General features: G+C 59.4%; 1 protein-coding gene across 4 annotated transcripts; it reads left to right on the top strand.

Moving 5' to 3' along the window:
* Positions 1-548: 548 nt before the first annotated feature.
* On the top strand, positions 549-18380 carry TOP3B (DNA topoisomerase III beta). 4 transcript variants are annotated; one of them, XM_068562699.1, is made up of 19 exons: positions 555-628; positions 1299-1464; positions 4626-4803; positions 5858-5989; positions 7041-7147; positions 7682-7756; positions 8882-9078; positions 9467-9623; positions 10355-10468; positions 11867-11957; positions 12661-12815; positions 12920-13025; positions 13690-13836; positions 13918-14091; positions 15520-15648; positions 15866-16015; positions 16364-16464; positions 16985-17186; positions 17828-18380. In XM_068562699.1, the coding sequence occupies exons 3-19, from the start codon at positions 4734-4736 to the stop codon at positions 18304-18306; spliced, it is 2586 nt and encodes an 861-aa protein (XP_068418800.1). In that variant the 5' UTR covers positions 555-628; positions 1299-1464; positions 4626-4733; the 3' UTR covers positions 18307-18380. The 4 variants fall into 4 exon arrangements, with proteins under 4 accessions (XP_068418799.1, XP_068418800.1, XP_068418802.1 ...); XM_068562700.1 differs by having other exon boundaries at positions 582-614; XM_068562698.1 differs by lacking the exon at positions 1299-1464 and having other exon boundaries at positions 549-628.
* The last annotated feature ends 810 nt before the right edge of the window (positions 18381-19190 follow it).

Here is a 19190-nt window from a genome sequence, read left to right on the forward strand (position 1 = left end):
AGTTGGGGGAAATGTCTAAGGTAGCAAAGGAATTGTGTACACGCTATTATTTAAAAGATATTAAAATAAAGCCACGAAAATTATTTTAAACCTTCCATAAACCTATTGCTATAACACAAAAAATTACTTTTATTTTCCAATTCATCTTCCAGATATGTTTTACATAGTTCATTCACTCATTCCACAAATGTTTATAGCATTGAAAGAAGCTGCTATACACGCATCTGTAGTTTTTAGTTTTTAGTTTAATTATTAGCAGTATATATGTTTTCATGCTTAACATCCAGTTTTCATCTTTGTAGATAATTATTATTGCCTCCCCGCGGCGAGGAAGAACCGGGTGGAGGGCTTGGGGACCCCGGCCAGGGTGGGGTTTGGGGACCTCTGCGGACCCAGGCGGGGAGGGGTCGGGTGGGGTTTGGGGACCCGTGTGGCCCCCGCGTGCTAGGGCCGACTGGAGGACGTGCCCTGGAACGCGCGAGCCTCGGAACCTGTGGACGCGGGCGTGCGGCGCCGGAGGGCAGAGGGGGACGCCGTCCGCAGACGGACCCGGAAGCAGGTCGCCTCCGGCTGCCGGGAGCGGGAGGCGGAGCGGAGCGGGACACGGGACGCGGGTGAGCGGCGAACGGTGAGCAGTGGGCGGCGGGCGGCTCGGGGTGTGGGCCGAGCCTCGCAGCTGGGAGCCGGTCCCGGCCGGGCTCTGCATTCTCGGCGCCTCCTCCCGGGCCAGTGGGTACGGGGAGTGACCGGAGGGAGCAGGCGCTGCGGCTGGAGCCTCTCCGCGCCGAGTCCCCCGCAGCCCCCCAAGGCGGGGTCCGCGTCGCAGGCGGGGACAGAGGCCGCGCCGCGTCGGGCAGGGTCGGGGTCCAGGCGTCGCCCGCCGCCCCTGGCCCGGTCCGGTCTGGAGGGCGCCGGGGTGTGCTTCTCTGAGTAGTTGGTGTAGACGCGGGGGGTGGGGTGCCGAGGGCACTTTTGTGGACAAATTAGCTGGAATCCTGGGAAGTATTTTCTCACAGTGGCCTCGTCTTCCTTTTTTGTCGCTCAGCCTGTGAGAACAGGACGTGAGAAAGTCACCCCAACGCGGGCTTGGTGGCCAGCGAGCCATGGAGTCCCTAGAGACTTGCCAAAGATCACTGACACTAGTCTGTATTGTTCTGAACCTCAGTCTACTCATAGTTTAAAAAGTTGCAGCACAGGCTTCGTAGGGTTGCTAGCAAGATTAACCAAAGTAGCGTTTACAGCTGTAGCGTGCCTGCAAAGGAGGAGCCTAAGAAAGGGTTCTTTCCCTGACTCCATAGGTGTTTGCTAAAGTCACTAAGGTGGGAAATCCTAGGCCTGTAAATGCCGTGCGGACCACTGCTAGGCCTCCACTCCCAAGCTGAATCCACCTGTGCATAAGACACTGACATGGAGGGACTTTATCCACCGTGTCTCCCAAGGACACGTACCATTGTGGTATCGCTGGTGAGTTGACAGGCTAATAACAGGCTAACCTCTACTTTCCTTGACTTTCAGCCCTCTTAATTACAGCCCTAATTTGGGGTGTTTGCTGTCAACATCCTCTTAGCACTTGCTAATCTCCCTTTTTGAAATAAGGCGACAAACTTCAGGCTCGGAGCTTTGGCAGGCAACAAGATCAAACTTGACAGGCCATGTAGGTTACTGGAAAGAATGTAGTTCTGGTTATTGATTACAGGCTTTCAGCTCCTAAGAGGCTATGAAATTTCCCTTTTTTATATATTTAAGCTTTTTCTTCAAGGCAGAAACTTAAGTGAATAATAATGTTGGTAAGGCAGAGGTATTAAGATGGTGTATAAATGAAGTTTGCAAGCCACTGCTCTCAGCTTCTGTTCTCATTGGCTTCCATTTTGAAATTGGAGATGTGCCTTAATGGAAAAATAGGGAGGCCCCAAGATTATCACAGGCAATTAATCAGTTAAGACTGCCAAAATCTTTTAAAAGGTGGAACCTGGTGCATTTTAAAAAGAAAAAAGAAAAAAAAAAAAGTACCTGGCTGGAAGTAAGGAAGCATGAGTTTCAGCCCCAACTTGGTAAATTTCCCAGCTTACCTTTGGAAAATCGCTTTCTCTGGGTCTTAGTTTGTTCTCTCTTGAGATGGTTGTACTGGATCATCACCAAGACTCCTTCCCCCAGGATTCCATGATTCCATATCCTTAAAGAAAGTGATTTTTTTCCCCTAATAAAGCAGTGGTACTCAGGAGGTTACAAACTACTCATGCAGTAGTGGAGTATAAACTGTTAAACCAGAACCCCTGTTTCTTTAGAGCCAGAGCTGCTGAAGACAGGCCACATATCAACTGTGGAATAGCAGCTACACAGTGACAGGTGGACAGGTGCTCTGAAATTGGGACTGATGCTGATGTGGCTTTTGTGACTGTCCAATTGTATCCCTTGTCCTGGATAAATGAGGTAATCCCTTTGAAGATGCTAGGGCAAAATGTTTGTCTCTAAAGGGATCTTTACAGAAGAATATGTTAATTATTTACTGGAAGAGTATTTAGGATCCTTAGGTATGAAGGGGAGTAGTGGAGATGTAAAACTTCCAGAAACACCATGGAAAATAGAACACTGAGGGGCTTCGCTGGTGGCGCAGTGGTTAGGAATCCACCTGCCAATGCAGGGGACACAGGTTCGAGCCCTGGTCCGGGAAGATCCCACATGCTGCAGAGCAACTAAGCCCAAGCGCCGCAACTACTGAGCCTGCGTGCCACAACTACTGAAGCCCGCGTGCCTAGAGTCAGTGCTCCATGACAGAAGCCACCGCAGTGAGAAGCCCGCGCACCGCAACGAAGAGTAGCCCCCGCTCGCTGCAACCAGAGAAAGCCTGCACACAGCAACGAAGACCCAACACAGCCAAAAATAATTTTTTTAAAAAAAGAAAAAAGAGCATTGAGTAGGTGAAATGTTTGCAATACTCTTACAGATTTAAAGTCAGTTTTTCAATTTTAGACATCAAAGAAAGTATTTTTATTATTCACTTTGCAGGTAAAATTGCTCTTTTATTTATTCAGTCAGTATTTGCTCATCGTCTGTTACTTGTCATTAGAGTAACAGCCCTGTCCTCTTGGAGTTTACAGACGTTCTAGGAACTGTGAGACAAAAAAATAAATACGTAGCTGGAGAGGCTCTCGGGTATAGTGGTCAGTGCTGTAGGGAAGCAAAGCAGGGCTGCCGCTCCACCCAGGATGCTCACGGAGGCTGGACAGGATGAGGGCTGCGCATGTGTGTTTAGGTCCTGCCGCTTGATCTCTGGTTTTCCCGACCCTGCGATTCCTGCTGTGGGGCAGCACAGCAGCCCCACCAAGGACACTGGCAGGACAATTACACCATAATTGCTGGCTGCTCTTGTGACGCAGAAGTGAGAAAACCTAAGGGAACATTTTAGGATAAGTCCTTCCTACTTTGGAAGGGATGGGAAACTCCCTTTGCTGCCAGTTTCCCCTTCTGGCCTCTGGCTTCTGTGGGTGAGGGAAGGGGAGTCCCTGGGCCGCCTTGAAACTCTGCCCCCGGACACTGCACAGCTCATGCCTGCCCTGTGCCGCCCCTGCTCTGCCCTGCCCCTCATGGCACAGGGCGACACACTGAGCGTGCAGTGGGTGCTCTGTAAATCATGTGGGATCCCTGAGCTCATCCCTGGATGTGGGGCTGCTACGGCCACGTGCTCGTAGTTTTGAGAGACGTCATCAAGTCGCTCCAGTCAAATTCCACCAGCCACGTCCGGGTCTGCCTGTCCCCCAGCTCCACCACCTGCAACCCTTGCTGGTGACATAAGTACAGGCCCGTTCTAGCTGTACTTTGCTTGGGGGAATGTTTTGGACATCAGGTCATACCGTAAAGGGCTAATTTCCTCATTATCTAAATGACTCCTAAATAAGACAGCAACCCTCTTGGAAAAAATGGGTGCAAATATGAATAAACAGCTCACAGAAAAGGATCCATCCTGTCTTTCCCTAAAAGAGGGAGAACCCTTTAAAGAAGAGTTAGTGCCTGAGCCGGGCCTTTGACAGTAGAGCTGCCTTCCCCAGGATCCGTGGAACATTCCAAGCAAACAGATGTATTTTTTTCTTTAGACGACAATGTCCAATTTAACCAGCCAGACCCTGGCCTGCAAAGTGAGAGGTGGGGCAGGGCAAGTGGGGAGGTAGGTCAGAGCCTTTTGCAAAGGGTCTCTCGAGCTCTGCTGGGGGCTGGATCTCCTGGCCAGTGGGTCTCAGCCCAGTCGGGAGTCAGGAGGACATGGGTGCCCAGCCTGGGCATCTGCATTGGGTAAAGTGCCCAGGGCATCCTCATGCTCAGCCAAGGTGAGGATGCCGTCTCAGCCCTGGGGGTAAACGACGGCTCCACGGGAGGGGGGCCAGGCCCAAAGGCCCCCAGGGCTTCCTAGCATGGATTTGGGGACAAAATCAGCCTGGGGTCGTGGGGCCACCTCAGCTTTTCAAACAAAGCCGTGGTCCCGATCCGGTTCAGTTGCCCTAGGCAGTTGTCTGTCAGGTGCCTTCACCTTTCCCGAGTTTCTTTTTCTTCTTGCCTCGGGTTTGTTTTGTTGTTTAAAGGGAGAGGTTCCACTGGAAGCATCGATGTTTTCTGCGTGTCTTTTCTCTTAGGAGTTGGCATGGCAGCAGCGTGACGCTGCTCTAGGGCAGTGTGTGAGCTGTTTCACTGCCATTTCCCTGAGAGCAGAGTGAGGCAGGGTGCTGGCAGCCTGAGACGAGATGAAGACGGTGCTCATGGTGGCTGAGAAGCCATCCTTGGCCCAGTCCATCGCCAGAATCCTCTCTCGAGGTAGGAGGGCAGCCCCAGCGCTCTCAACGGCTTTGATCTGTGAGCGTGGGCGTTCCTGCTCTGCAGGTCAATCCTTTCTTCTTCCTAAGCAACCCCAGCCCGCTGGAGTCAAGTCTGTTCAGGACAGCAGGCGTGGATGAAGCCCTCGGTCACTTAGTCACTTAGTCCCTGTGGGGTGCGATTACTGCCACGCTGAGCGTGAGCCGGGGCTCCCACAAGGTGCAGGCGCAGCTGGCAGCACGTGGCAGGCAGGCCACTGGATGAGTGCTGTGCCGGGCAGGGTGGTCGGTCACGAGCAGCAGAAATGAGCCCTGCTAACTTGCGCAGAAAGAGTCCACTGGGAGGACCCCACCCGGCCTAGTCTGCTGAGGCCATGCCATGGGCATCGGCACCACCGCCCTGTGGACACCCCGCTGCAGCTGCACCCATGCCCCTCACACCACTTGATGGTGCCACGAGGCTGAGCCGTGCCCCTGAGACCCTAGGGCACTGGGAAAGAGAACACCTGCCCTTGCCTCACCCTGGCCCCTGGGTGGTTGGTGGGTGCTGGGGACCCAGAGATGGCAGGCGTCCACGTTGACCTCCCCTCAGTCCAGCGGCTGAAGGAAGAGGAGACCCCAGGGCAGCAGGCTGAGAAGTCATCTGAAGGAGATGGGAGACCCCGGAAGTGCCCGGTCCCCAGAGGCCGAGAAAGTTCAGGGAAGAGGCCATTGGTTGGGAGTGGAGAGGTCACCCTGGAGTTCGATAGTTAGGGGGTCTCTGGGGAACCTCTGAGTAGGGTTTGAAAGGGGCAGAAATCAGATTCAGGAGTGAACACAGAAATGCAGAGAACGACCCGAGAGTGTCTGCTCTTGAGCGTCCAGAGGGGGCGCTCCCGGCCCCCACACACACCCAGCTCTGCGTGTTTCCCCTGAGAGCCGCTAGATCTCTCAGCACCCAGTGACTGCTGCGGCCTGAGGAATGTTGTCACTGACCACTGTGGGGAGAGGACCCCGGCCCTCCAAGAGGCAGCGTCAGGGCCCCGGGTCCCCGCATGGCTGTGCTTCTCCTGCAGGGAGCATGTCCTCACGCAAAGGGCTGAACGGGACGTGCTCAGTGCACGAGTACACCGGGACCTTCACTGGCCAGCTGGTCCGCTTCAAGATGACGTCCGTCTGTGGTCATGTGATGACCCTGGACTTCCTGGGTGAGCCTCTGCCCCCCCTGCCCACCCTCCATTGCACTGAGGAGCCCTGCCTGGTGCTGCCCAGGGTCCAATTGGAGCCCAGGGCAGGCTCCGGGCAGAGAGGTTTGTCCAGAACCTGTGAGTCCTGAGGCCAGCAGACTGTGGAGAGCTGACCTGGGGTCCCTGTCCCAGTGGTGCCCCTTGGTCACTGTCTGCCCTGCACCTTCCTGTGCAGAGTGGAGGCAGTGGTCCCCACCTGGGCAGGGGCCTGGCTCGTGCAGGCATTCCACAGAGGGCTGCTGCCCCTCCGAGTATGACTTTTGTCCCGCAATCAGTCAGTGGTGATTGGAAGGCCAGCATCAGTGACCCAGTGGGGCTGGGTGCAGGGTCGCAGTTGATGTGGGTCCGACCTGGGCTCTGACCCTCGCTCCACCGGAGCTGGGCCTCCGTGCATTTCTGCTTCTCGTGTGTGAAGGGTCTGAGATCAGTGCCATCGCCTCCCAGGACTGTTTGAGGCCCCAGTGGGGCGGGGGGTGCAGCACTGAGCACGGGCCGCTCACAGCAAAGCCTCAGCAGTTCTTGCTCCCCTTGCGGCAGGGCATTCGGACCCTGAAGTCAGGGAGCTGGGGCTTGAACTTGGCTGTGTCTGACCAGCGAGGCCTAGAAGGAAGCCTACAGGCTGGGCACGTGAGGCCTGAATGCCAAGTAGAGAAGTTGGGGGGGATGCGCTGGACGGGGGGCCTGAGGACACTGAGGGCCCCCGGGATCCGCTGAGCACCTGTCGGGGGCCGGCCAAGTGCTGGGCGGGGAGAGGGTACAGAAACCAGCTGGAGGAGGAGACAGGGCATGAGTGGCAGTGAGACCGCCAGGAGCGGTGCCCCCAGCCACGGAGAACATCCGGGAGTAGCTCCCACACGTGGCTCAAGTGTGTTGTCGGCTCACAGCTCAGGCGAAGGGAGGTCCTGCTCTGGGCAAAGGGTTCTCCGAGCCTCGCCCTCCCCACCCTCCTCCTGGGGTCCAAGTCCCGGGAAGCGTGAAGTGTGATTCTGACGTCCAGTGCCTGTGTTTGTAGGAAAGTACAACAAGTGGGACAAGGTGGACCCCGCCGAGCTGTTCAGCCAGGCCCCAACGGAGAAGAAGGAGGCCAACCCCAAGCTGAACATGGTGAAGTTCCTGCAGGTGCGTCCTGAGCGTGAGGGAGCACCCCCTGCCCGCCCCCACAGGTGCCCTTAGGCCCACTCCTCCCCCACAGTCAGCCTGGGCTCCCCGGCGCCCGGGGCAACATCCTGCTTTTAAAATAGTTTGGTGGTGGTGATTTCCTAATTTTAAAACAAATGCATACATGTGATGAAAATTAGAAAATACAAGTAAGTAAAAAGAAGAAAAATTAATTATAATTTCACTATCCGAGACAACTACTGTTAATACTTAGTTATTTCATTTTAGCTTTTTTTTAAATGCGGTTTTGGAGGTTACGATCACGTGGCATTTATAACTTTTTTGTCCAAAAAACAGCAGTTCTGAACTAAATTCTTTGCTGAGAGGTTAAGCCAGCCTGACTGTAGCCAGCTCCTTGGCTCAGCCTGGGCCCTGCCCTGGGCTCCAGGGCTCAGGGTGATCGGGGGCCGGGCTCTGCTCCGCCAGCCGGGCAGGGGTGCCATGGGCAGGCACTGGGGGCCGAGGCAGGTGTGATTCCCCATGTGCTGTGCTCAGGTGGAGGGCAAAGGCTGTGACTACATCGTACTGTGGCTGGACTGCGACAAGGAGGGAGAGAACATCTGCTTCGAGGTGAGGGGGCTGGGGGTCCATACATCGGCCTTCCTGCCACCGTCATGCCCCTCCTGGGGCTGATGCTGCCAGGGTAACCACGGCACCGGCTTAAATTCTGGTGATTCTGTAGATATTTTAAGATGCACGGGCTCTGCCCAGGGGAGGGAGTGTCCCTTTGCCTGAAGGGCACATTGTGAGGAAGGGCAGGATTTCCTAGATGGAGGACTGCCTGGAGGAGAGGGTGGGTTCTGAGCATCGCACCCTCCACCCTCCCGGCGCCATGCAGGGACCTTCAGCCAATGCTGCTTGACACCCTTTCACATACCTCCTCCTTCTCCCCCCGCCCCCCAAGCTGTACCCTCCCACCTCCCGTCTCCACCAGCCCCCAGGCGCTCCCCCCCTCAGGCTGGAAGCAGGTGGCAGCTCCCAGGCCTGCCTCCCGCAGGAGCCCCTCAGGCTGGAACACCCCAGCTCTCACCTGGGACCTGGCATCTCAGGAAACTGTTCCCAGACACCCCTCTCCCGACCCCTCCCCTGCAGGGCTGCTCCTCCCCAGGGACCTTTGCGTCTGGGGTGGAGAATGTTGGCAGCTCACGGGCTTTCTCCCCTCAGAAACGGAGCCACTCCCTCCCCATAAGAAAGCTGCATGGCCAGGCTCCAGCGGCGACTCCCCTCCCGCTGCATGGCCTTCACTAACTCTTAGTGAGTCTGGGCTCCAGGCCCCCCAGGTCCCCCACCCTGCTCTAGCCCTGAGATGCACCGGCCCCCACTCCTATCCACTGTGTTTTCTTCTTTTCCCTTCTCTGTCTTTCTTCCAGTCTCTGGAAAGTCTCCCAAATCCCCTCGGCCCTCCCAGCACTCCCTCCTCTAGAAGGCGGGAAAGTGGGTGGAGCGGGGTAGACTTGGAGCCTGGGGTCCCTTGTGTCCCTGGCAGTAGTGCCTCCTGGTTCGGGGGTGGAAACCACTGTAGGAAGAGAGGGGGCGGCAGTAGGAAGGGGCTTGGAACGCAGCGGTGAACAGAAGGAAAGGAAGCGCATGGCAGGAGGCCCGTGGAGACTGAGGCTCCAGGAGGAGAGGGCAGTGGAGGGGGCCTGGCACCCAGGTGAGGTGAGGTGTGGGCATTACAGCCGGCCGCCTCCCCAGGTCCTGGACGCGGTGCTGCCTGTCATGAATCAGGCCCACAGCAGCGAGAAGACAGTGTTCCGGGCCCGGTTCAGCTCCATCACAGACACAGACATCTGCACTGCCATGGTCCGCCTGGGCGAGCCCGACCACAACGAGGCACTCTCAGTGGACGCACGGCAGGAGCTGGACCTGCGCATCGGCTGCGCCTTCACCAGGTGCCGCCGGCCCCCTGGCCAGGCCACTGCCTCGCCTGGCTCCCGGCCTCCCCCCAGGCCTGGTCGGCGACAGGAGATTGTCAGCATTTTTAAATCCCCAAGAAAACTGTCTCTTTAGCTGACGCAGACCACAGAGGTCCCCGCTCGACAAGCAGGGTGGGCAGGTCTTGAGGGAGTGGAGGGGCACGGAATAAAATAGGGCTTCCGGCCAGGGTGGACAGAGCCTCCGCTCTTCCCTCTCCATCTTTTGAGCAGGGAGCAGTTGCCTTGGCCTCCTCACACACCCGCCAGCCAGCCTCCTGCCAGACTCCCACGAGCAGCTAATGATGATGTATTTGAGTGAATGTTTGACCGAAATGTCCTCCTCTCCCCCCACCCCCCTTTATAGGTTTCAGACTAAATACTTCCAGGGGAAATACGGCAACCTAGACAGCTCACTTATCTCCTTCGGGCCATGCCAGACCCCCACGCTGGGCTTCTGCGTGGAGAGACATGATAAAATCCAGTCCTTCAAACCGGAGACCTACTGGGTGCTGCAGGCCAAGGTTCACTTCCTTTTCCTGTTCATGCTGGGTCTTTCCGGGTTTGGATATGGATTCTGAGAGCCTCCATCATCATTGTCATAGTCCCCAGGCCAAGGGTACAGCTGTAGGTGGCTGTCCCATCAGGAAGTGGTTGTGGGTGCCCAGGGAAGGGCCCCCAGCCTTCGTGGAGGCCGTAGGACAAGGCCAGGCCTGGACGCTCTGGCAGCTCAGGGTGAGGTCACCCTCCAGGCCCACGGTTGGGGTGGCCAGGTCCAAGGACTGGACTGAGGGCCACAGGCTGCTGACTTTCGAGCTTCTAAGAAGTCTTGGAACCCCTGCTCCAAGTAAAAAGGAAGGTTTTTGTAAGATTTAGAGCATAATACAGAGCTACTTCAGTCAACACAGGGCTGGGGTCTCCTAGGTGGGACCACATCTAGTGCCAGCGGGGCTTAGGGGATGAGAGGTGGGGGCTCCGATGCTCCCTAAGGACACCTCAGCCTCGGCTTGAGGCTCCCCTCCTGAGGCCATCTGGCTGATCTCAGCAAGGAGGCCTCGTGTCAGAGCAGCCTCCACTTGGGGAGGGGCTGGGCCTCAACTTGCACATCTGCGGCTGCGTACCTGAACAGGTACAGCCGAGACACTTTAGAGGCAGGGCCCAGGCGAGGACCAGCTCTGTCTGCCCCGATTCTCCCTGCTGGCGCTGGCTCACCTGGATGCTTTCTCTCCCGGGCTCTCCTGTTCCCCTCCTGCAGGTGGATGCCGATAAGGACCGATCCCTCCTTTTGGACTGGGACCGAGTGCGCGTGTTCGACCGGGAGATCGCACAGATGTTCCTGAATATGACCAAGCTAGAGAAGGAGGCCCAGGTGGGCTGCTCCACCCACGTCAGTCCCACCTGCCTTGGGGGGGCCTCGGAAGACTCTGCTGACCTAGGCTCATATCTTTCTCTGCCTTTCTGGAACACAGACACTTTTTAGACAGAAGAATGGTTACTCACGACACGCTCCCCCTAAGAAATTCCTGCCCAGGCCGTAGCTGCCGTGCACCACGTGCCTGCTCTGAGCCCTCCACGTGCCCTGTGGGCATTACCTCCTTTGGGGGGATTCCACCCAGATGTCCCTTTTCTGTGACACCTCAGGCTAACAACTAGAGGCCCCTATGCACATCAAGAACCCGCCCAGGTCCCACAGCCAGCGCGGGCGTCTCTGGGTCATCAGCTTTCGTGGCCTTCATGTGCTACGTTTCTTACTCAGGTTTTCACAAATTGGAAAGCATGGGCTGCGTGGCTGTTAGGAAGAGGTTGATGCCACCTGGCAACTGGCTGGCCGCATGGGTGGGGGCATGTCCGTGGCCATGACAGCTTATGCCTTGCAGTTGTGACGGCCCCCGTGGTCACTGAGGCTCGCCCGGCCTCCTTCAGCCGCCTTCTCTCCTCCTTCCTGAACCTTCCTGGGCGTCCCCTTGCCCAGGGCAGTTGACTCAGGCTCCAGAACTTCCCCTAAAGCTGCCCCGTGCTTCTACCTGCAATGGCCACCCCGTCTGAGTGCCCCCTCCCCTCCGCCCGTGATCCAAGCTGCCCCTGCTGCACAGACACCACTTGGCCTCAGTGTTAGCCCCACATCTGTCCGGAATTCAGGGGGCACGGCCCTGGCCAGGTCCACGTGAGGTTGGCAGGGGCGAGGGGTGGCGGTTGAGAGGTTTGGATTGTTTTCGCCACAGACAAAACGGTCATCTCTTCTGACAGCTGCTCAGCCCAGAGGCTGACGGTGGTTACTCACCACCATTTTCCTTAAAGTGCGTGGTATTTACCAAGTTCCAAAGTGGTTACCCACTTTTAGAAGTTAGGAGATTTCACATAAAAAAATCCCAATTTCCAGCTTCTCCTGACAAATTGGCAGGTTTAGCAACACTAGTGGGCGTAGTGAGGGGTAAGCAGCTGCCCCTGCAACAAGCCCTCACCCCATGGCCCCCTGCGCCCCCCGCCAGCCCCGTGGCCTGGCAGACGCTGGCTCCTGTTGGGTTTCAAATATGCAGCCCTTTCTCCTGACTCTTCCCCTTTTCTCCAGGTTTTCTGTTTCCCTGGAAAAGAATTTTCTTTCATTTTCCCTTCCTGGGCCTGAACAAATGTTCATTCAAGTCCTGAGTCCACTGTGAAGAGAACTGGAGAAGCTGGGAGGGTAAAAGAGTCTAGACCCTTGGCCACATGTCCTGAGCCTGTCATGGTGTCTCCCTGCACCCATGTGTGAATCTGTTCTGTCCCCCAGGTGGAGGCCACGAGCAGGAAGGAGAAGGCCAAGCAGAGGCCACTGGCCCTGAACACTGTGGAGATGCTGCGTATGGCCAGCTCTTCCCTGGGTGAGTGTGGACATTGCCTCAAAGCCCCCAGGAGACTTCTTGGGGCAGGCACGTGGCGTCTTGACAATAGCGATTGTGATGATGGCTGCTACCTGAGGGGGACAGCTGCAGTGGCGTCCCTGGTGCAGGGAGAGGCCAGGTGTGGGCGGAGCACTCGACAGGTGTGACAGCTGTGACGTGGCCCTGAGCCTCGTTTCCAGCATAGCGAGAAGGTTGTGCTGGAAGGTTGGTCTGGAGCTGGCAGCCTCCAGGCATTGGTGGCCCTTCTGCAGTCTCAGGAAACCGTGGGCACCACCCTCTCAGGGCAGCACCTCCAGGGATGCTCGAGGGGCAGCGATGACATGGAGTGACCGCTCGCTGAGGCCAGCTTCTGCAGGTTGGGGAGGATCAGGAGCACGAACCCCCATCAGTGCCCTGCAGCGCTGTGAGCGCGGACACACCCGGGGGCTCAGGACAGAGGGCGCGTGTGGACCATAGGGTGTGGGTGTGACCCCAGGCCGAGTAGGACACAGGCGCTCTGAAGGCCACGTTCAGCAGTACGGCTACCAGCATCTCGAGGGTGACCCTGGGGTGTCCCCGCCCTGGTGGGGGAGCTTGGCCTTGGATCAGGCCATGTGGCCCCCACCTCCCAGGAGCCTGGGAACCTGGCCCGGGGGTGCCTGCTCTCCTGGCGTCCAGGCTGCTGAGCCTGCATGTCCGGCAGGGATGGGCCCACAGCACGCCATGCAGACCGCAGAGCGGCTCTACACGCAGGGCTACATCAGCTACCCGCGCACCGAGACCACCCACTACCCCGAGAGCTTCGACCTGAAGGGCCCTCTGCGGCAACAGGCCAACCACCCCTACTGGGCCGACACGGTGAGGCCAGGACCCCACGGGCCAGGCCAGGATGGGCAGCCACTCCTCCCACGTGGGTTGGCAGCCATGCTCGGCTCATGCCTTGCTCCGGGCTTTCCCCTCAGGTGAAGCAGCTGTTAGCGGAAGGTATCAACCGCCCACGGAAAGGCCACGACGCTGGCGACCATCCCCCCATCACCCCCATGAAGTCTGCCACGGAGGCTGAATTAGGTATGGGGGTTCCCCCCAGAAGTTTGCGCATGTGCAAACACGCACACACGCACGCGCGCTTCAAGCTTCCCAGGAGGGCCGGGTGAGGAGTTTTGGCTACATGGCACCTTTGGACGGGGTCAGGCCCCATCAGCAGTGTGGGCCCCCACCGGCCCCGGCTGCAGTGAAGGGGCCACCTGAAGGTTGTGCTCTGTCGCCATGGACGGGACAGGAGTGAAGCGGTGGCGGCAGGTGTGTGATGTGCGGGCAGGCGCTGGAGCAGGCCAGGCAGGAGACCACAGATGGAGTGGGATGAGACCGGGGCAGGGTGACAGGCTCAACCATGGGCTGCCCTTACTTCCCACTCTCGAGGCCCTGCTGGTGGCCTGCGTGCTGGGAGAAGGCAGGAGAGGGAGACAGGAGCCCCTGTGCACAGCCCCAATCTGAAGCGATGGTGGCAGGTCACTTATGGGGTAGGTCGGGCCCTGAAGCGCAGTCCCACCCAGAAGCAGGGCCTGAAAGAGCCACCAAGGCCTGGAGATGCTTGCCATCCTTCCTGTATGTCCCCTCCCCCTTCGAGGGCTTAGAGCAGGCCAGCCCTGGCGCCCAGGCCCTGCTGCTGGAGCACGAGTGCCGGGGCTGCTTGGAGCCAGAGCCCAGCACTGAACAGCCGCGCCTGTTGCAGGCGGCGAGGCCTGGCGGCTGTACGAGTACATCACCAGGCACTTCATCGCCACGATCAGCCACGACTGCAAGTACCTGCAGAGCACCATCTCCTTCCGGATCGGGCCTGAGCGCTTCACCTGCACGGGCAAGACCGTCATCTCCCCAGGTAGGTGGAGCCAGGCGGGCGCCTCTCCCACCTCCGCAGACATGACCACCAGCCCTGAGTGTTGGCGCCCGGTCTCCGCAGGTTTCACGGAGATCATGCCTTGGCAGAGTGTGCCCCTGGAGGAGAGCCTGCCCACCTGCCAGAGGGGCGACACCTTCGCCGTGGCTGAGGTCAAGATGCTGGAGAAGCAGACGAGCCCCCCTGACTACCTGACGGAGGCCGAGCTCATCACGCTCATGGAGAAGCACGGCATTGGTGGGTCCACAATGCCTGGGATCGGTGGGTCCTAGGGCTGGGGCCCAGTGTGGCCAGCTGAGCCTGCAGGGTGGCTGCGGGCAGGCCCTCGCCGAGGCCTCCACCTCAGGACCTGGCCTTGCCTGTAAAGGCCAACACACACCCTCACAGGCACTAACTGCCACCCCCAGAGCTGAGTGTTGGCCCAGGTTGCCAGTGACTCACCCACAGGGAGGACACAAAACTCAGAACAAATCCACAAGGTGACAGGAAAGCCAAGTTCCCACAGCACTGCTTCCCTGCGCGGGGAGTGGACGTGCCCCACCCGGGGAGCTTGTGAGCTCAAAAGTGGGGTCGCTGAAGCACACGTCTCACGGGCGAGGGTCTCTCCTAGTCCCCAGGCCCAGGGGCTGTGACCCGAGGCCTCACACCCCAGGGGATGGCCTTGTGCCGGTGCCGCCTCCCCAGGTGGTGCTTGCTCCGAGGGGCGCTGCCTGTTCCCTGATGGGCTCTCCCAGCTCACCGGGCCCCTCACAGTTGACAGGCTCTGGAGGGCTGTGGGACAACCAGGCCACAGTATCTGGACTTTGCTCCATCACTAACAGTCCCGCGGGTGCCTTGCCAGGGAGCCTCTTACCTGTGCCCGGGGTCCTGGTGACAGTGGTGGCCTTACCAGGAGAGCTGGGCTGCTGCTTCCAGGGGCCTGGGTGCCTGCAGTGGGTCCTGGTGGTCCTCAGCCTGCTGCGGGTGTGGGCGCCGCTCACACAGCACCCTCTGCCCCTTCTCGTTGATGGGACGTCCGTGGCTTCTCGTGGCCACACACTAGACAGTGTCACGGACCACCCGACAGCAGTCAAGGGTGGCCCTGTTGACCGGGGACCCCGGGGCTGTGGCCCGAGTGCAGGAGATGCCGCGGGAGTGTGCGGTGCAACACTGCAGAGCTGCATGGGGCTCAGAGCCTGGCCCACCTCATCCCACCAGCCATGGACCTCGAGGAACAGTAAAGGCAGCATCTGGCAGTGCCAGACGACCTTGATGTCTTTGGGGCAGGTGCACCCCACAGCTGGGAGCCTGCCCTGGGGGCTGATCACGGGGGACCGGGAGCCAGCAAGCGGGCAAACCCGGGCAGGTTTTGGAGGACAATTTGTCAGGGAGGCTCCTCTGCATCTGGGGGGCTGGGGCCTTGGTTCTGGAAAGGTGTGGGTGCCGCAGGGTCAAGACAGGGAGAGGCCAAGGAGGGCACATTTCCAGATGTGAGGGGCAGGCGGCCGAGCTCTGTGACTTTGGTGGAGTTCCTTAGTCTCTCTGAGCTGGGAACATCGATGCTGGGTTCACAGGACAGCCCAGAAAAGGCCTGTGGTGCCCAGGGGCAGGGCTGAGAACCAGGGGCCACGAGGCAGGCGGGGGTGAAGGGGCAGCCAAGTCTGACAGGGCCCTGCTGTGTCTCAGGGACGGATGCCAGCATCCCCGTACACATCAACAACATCTGCCAGCGTAACTACGTGGTCGTGGAGAGTGGGCGCCGGCTCAAGCCCACCAACCTTGGTATTGTACTGGTGCACGGCTACTACAAGATTGGTGAGTGCAGGTCGGGGTGTGAGTCCTGCCCTGCTCACAAAGGGGGGACGTGGGCTTTTCCCTGCAGACTGGGCCCTGGGGTTCAGCCTCGTCCTGTGACACTGTCCTGGAGATGGGGTGTCCTGGCCACTCCACACGGGGTGCCGGGGGAGATCACAGGTGGGGGCAGCCCTGGCCCCGTGGCACGAGGGCTCACAGTGCGTCCCCTACTCCGCAGATGCGGAGCTGGTGCTCCCCACCATTCGCAGTGCAGTGGAGAAGCAGCTGAACCTGATCGCCCAGGGTAAAGCCGACTACCGCCAAGTCCTGGGCCACACCCTGGACGTCTTCAAGAGGAAGTTCCACTACTTCGTGGACTCCATCGCGGGTGAGGCCTGCCTCTTCCCTGCTCCTCGGCCAGAGGACCCTGGTCAGGGCTGCCGCCTCCGGCAGTGATACCAGCTCCCAGATCCAGGCTCTGGGCTCCAGGCCATTGTAGGGATTACAGAGCGAGTGTAGTGACAGCACGTGCAGCACACGCGGATCGTGTGACAAACAGGGCTGCCGCTTGCCGTTCAGTTACTGACGCAAAGACCCCCACCCTCAGGGGTGGCCGTATTTACCCTCAGACTCTTGGCCGCGTGCGGTAGCTCCCTCCAGCCTGCCCAGTATACCGGCTGTCGTGGAGGTGGGCACCCCGGGGTCGGGGTGTGAGTCCCGCCCTGCTCACTTTCAGGCATGGATGAGCTGATGGAGGTGTCCTTCTCACCCCTGGCGGCCACCGGCAAGCCCCTTTCCCGCTGTGGGAAGTGCCACCGGTTCATGAAGTACATCCAGGTAGGGGGGAGGGGCCGGGAGGCACGGGGCAGGTGTGCACAGATGGGCGGTCTTGCCACCCCGCGGGCCATGCTCCAGCTGCCTTCACACGGAGTGACGGGGGGTTCCTGGGCAGCTTTGCCAACAAACCCCCACCGCTGCCTCCAGACCCCAGCAGCACGTAAGCCATTAGGCCACTGAAACACGCACTGTCCATGTTCTCTTGACAACATGTTCCTTGCTGTCACGGATACTAATGTACGTGCAGAGATTTTAGCACTGCCTTTGTGTACGTGTGGAGCAAGTGTTCTGAGATTCAGTGATCAGGGATCCTTGCCTGAGAGGTCCTGGTGATATTCCACACTATGTGCTACCTACACGTGTTATGCATTAGCATCATGCATTATGTGTTACGTGTTATAGGTGTTACACGTTATGTCTTACGTGTTATGTATCCTATGTCTCGGGGAGAATGAGGGCGGGCAGGAGGGTCGGCAGCCCCAGCAAACCTGTGACCACCCCCCCCCCGACTTTGCCACAGGCCAAGCCAAGCCGCCTGCACTGCTCCCACTGTGATGAGACCTACACCCTCCCCCAGAACGGCACCATCAAGCTCTACAAGGAGCTCCGGTGCCCGCTGGACGACTTCGAGCTGGTTCTGTGGTCATCAGGCTCGCGGGGCAAGAGCTACCCGCTGTGCCCATATTGCTCCAACCACCCACCTTTCCGAGACATGAAGAAAGGTGAGCCGTTCCCTCCCTAGCTAGCTTGCCTGTACCCCGGGCACCTGTGGTCCCTCCTCAGCACCAGCCCTGCTCATGCCACGCTGGACTCTGAGGGGACCCCGCGCCTACCATTCCTGAGCTCCCTGCACAGGGCCCCAAGGACCCAGGTGTGCTCGGGCACTGCTCAGGGCCCAGCCGGCCAGTCTGCCGCTCTCTGCCTAGTCGCGATTGGATGGTTGACCGTCGTCAGATCACTTGTGATCTGGGCAGTGGGCATGCTCCTGGGCTCGGGGGAGTGAGAGGATGCAGTGGGAGAGGGCCGCCCCCGGCAAGGGGTGAGCCCTCAGTCACCACCTTTCTCAGAGAGACACATCCCTGCCCTCCAGCAGCTTACAGGGCAGCAGATGGCCCCACCTGGGCCACGGGAAGCAAAGTAAAGGGGGGGTGGACTTGGCTGGAGGCCGTCCGGAAGCCGTCTGGAAACCTCAGAGTGGGGGGACGTCAAAGGTCAAGGAGGTCTCAGAGAAGAAGAGCCCAGGGCCGGCATGCACGGGGCGAGAGGAGCGCAATCTGCTGGGATGAGGGTTGGGGTGGAGGTCCTGAGGGTGGGTGGGCGGGCAGGTGGGTGTGCATAATGTTACCCCCCGCACTCCCCCCAGGCACAGGCTGCAACGAGTGCACACACCCCACCTGCCAGCACTCGCTAAGCATGCTGGGCATTGGCCAGTGCGTGGAGTGCGAGAGCGGTGTGCTGGTGCTCGACCCCACCTCAGGCCCCAAGTGGCGGGTGGCCTGCAACAGGTGCAGTGTGGTGGCGCACTGCTTCGAGAATGCCCACCGCGTGCGTGTGTCTGCCGACACCTGCGGCACCTGCGAGGCCGCCCTGCTGGACGTCGACTTCAACAAGGCCAGGTCCCCACTGCCGGGCGACGGCACGCAGCACACGGGCTGCGTCTTCTGCGACCCCATCTTCCAGGAGCTGGTGGAGCTGAAGCACGCAGCCTCCTGCCACCCCATGCACCGCGGGCCTGGGAGGAGGCAGGGCCGGGGCCGGGGCCGGGGCCGGAGGCCAGCGGGGAAGCCAGGCACCAGGAGGCCCAAGGACAAGATGTCGGCCCTGGCCGCCTACTTCGTGTGACAGCCCTGCCCAGGCTCTGCATGGCGTCCTCTGGGTCACAGAAATCATTAAACACATTGTCTTCTCCGGAACAAGCAGCTCGCGGGACCTTGCCTGCTGTCAGAGGGTTGTGCCCGTCCCCCATTGGCCCTCCGGCCCCGTCCGCTCGCCTCTCCCTCATCCTGCACACGCCCCCTGAGTGCCCGCTCCGCCCACGTCCTGCAGGGAGGCCACCACACACGGAACGGGGAGCAGACCCAGTCCGAGGCTCCTGTCACGTTCTAGCGCATGTGAGACACGGCACAGTGACTGTGTGCGTGCCTCGGGGGTAGCCCAGGCGCCTGGAAGGCAGGAAGCCACCAGCTGCCCACCACCAGCTGTTCCAGGTGGGAGGAGGCGGCTGGTAGAAGCCTCCCTGGATGTTGGCCCTCACTCCCACCCACTGCCCCGGGCCAGACCCCCGCTCCCCACTTGGCGTCTGGGAGCGGGTCTGAGCGTGGGGCCTGCACCCTTAGGGCCCATTCCCATTTCAGTTCTCAAACACCTGTCCTCTCAGACAGAGGCAGGCAGCAGTTTACATGAGGGAATTGCCCGCGTGCCAGGTGGAGAAAGTACCCCACAAGCCACACCACCCTGCAGGCCGTCTGCCACCTGCTCCCTTCCCAAGCCTGCTCTACCCAAGGGGCACTCACATCAGGCCTCCACACTTTGGGATTTCACCCCCTGCCCAGGCTCCACCGCAAGAAGAGGCTCCATGAAACGCCTCTCAGAGCCTGTGCAAGGGGCAGTCAGAACCATGCTGCCCACACATGGACCACTACCTCAGTTGTAGATTCACCCCAGAGGCTGGAACTCAGGGGCCGGGTGGGCTGGGTGACGTGGGGAGGCTCCTTTCCCAAGGGCAG

This window comes from Eschrichtius robustus, chromosome 14 (assembly GCF_028021215.1).
Source record: "Eschrichtius robustus isolate mEscRob2 chromosome 14, mEscRob2.pri, whole genome shotgun sequence".
Lineage (NCBI taxonomy): Eukaryota > Metazoa > Chordata > Mammalia > Artiodactyla > Eschrichtiidae > Eschrichtius > Eschrichtius robustus.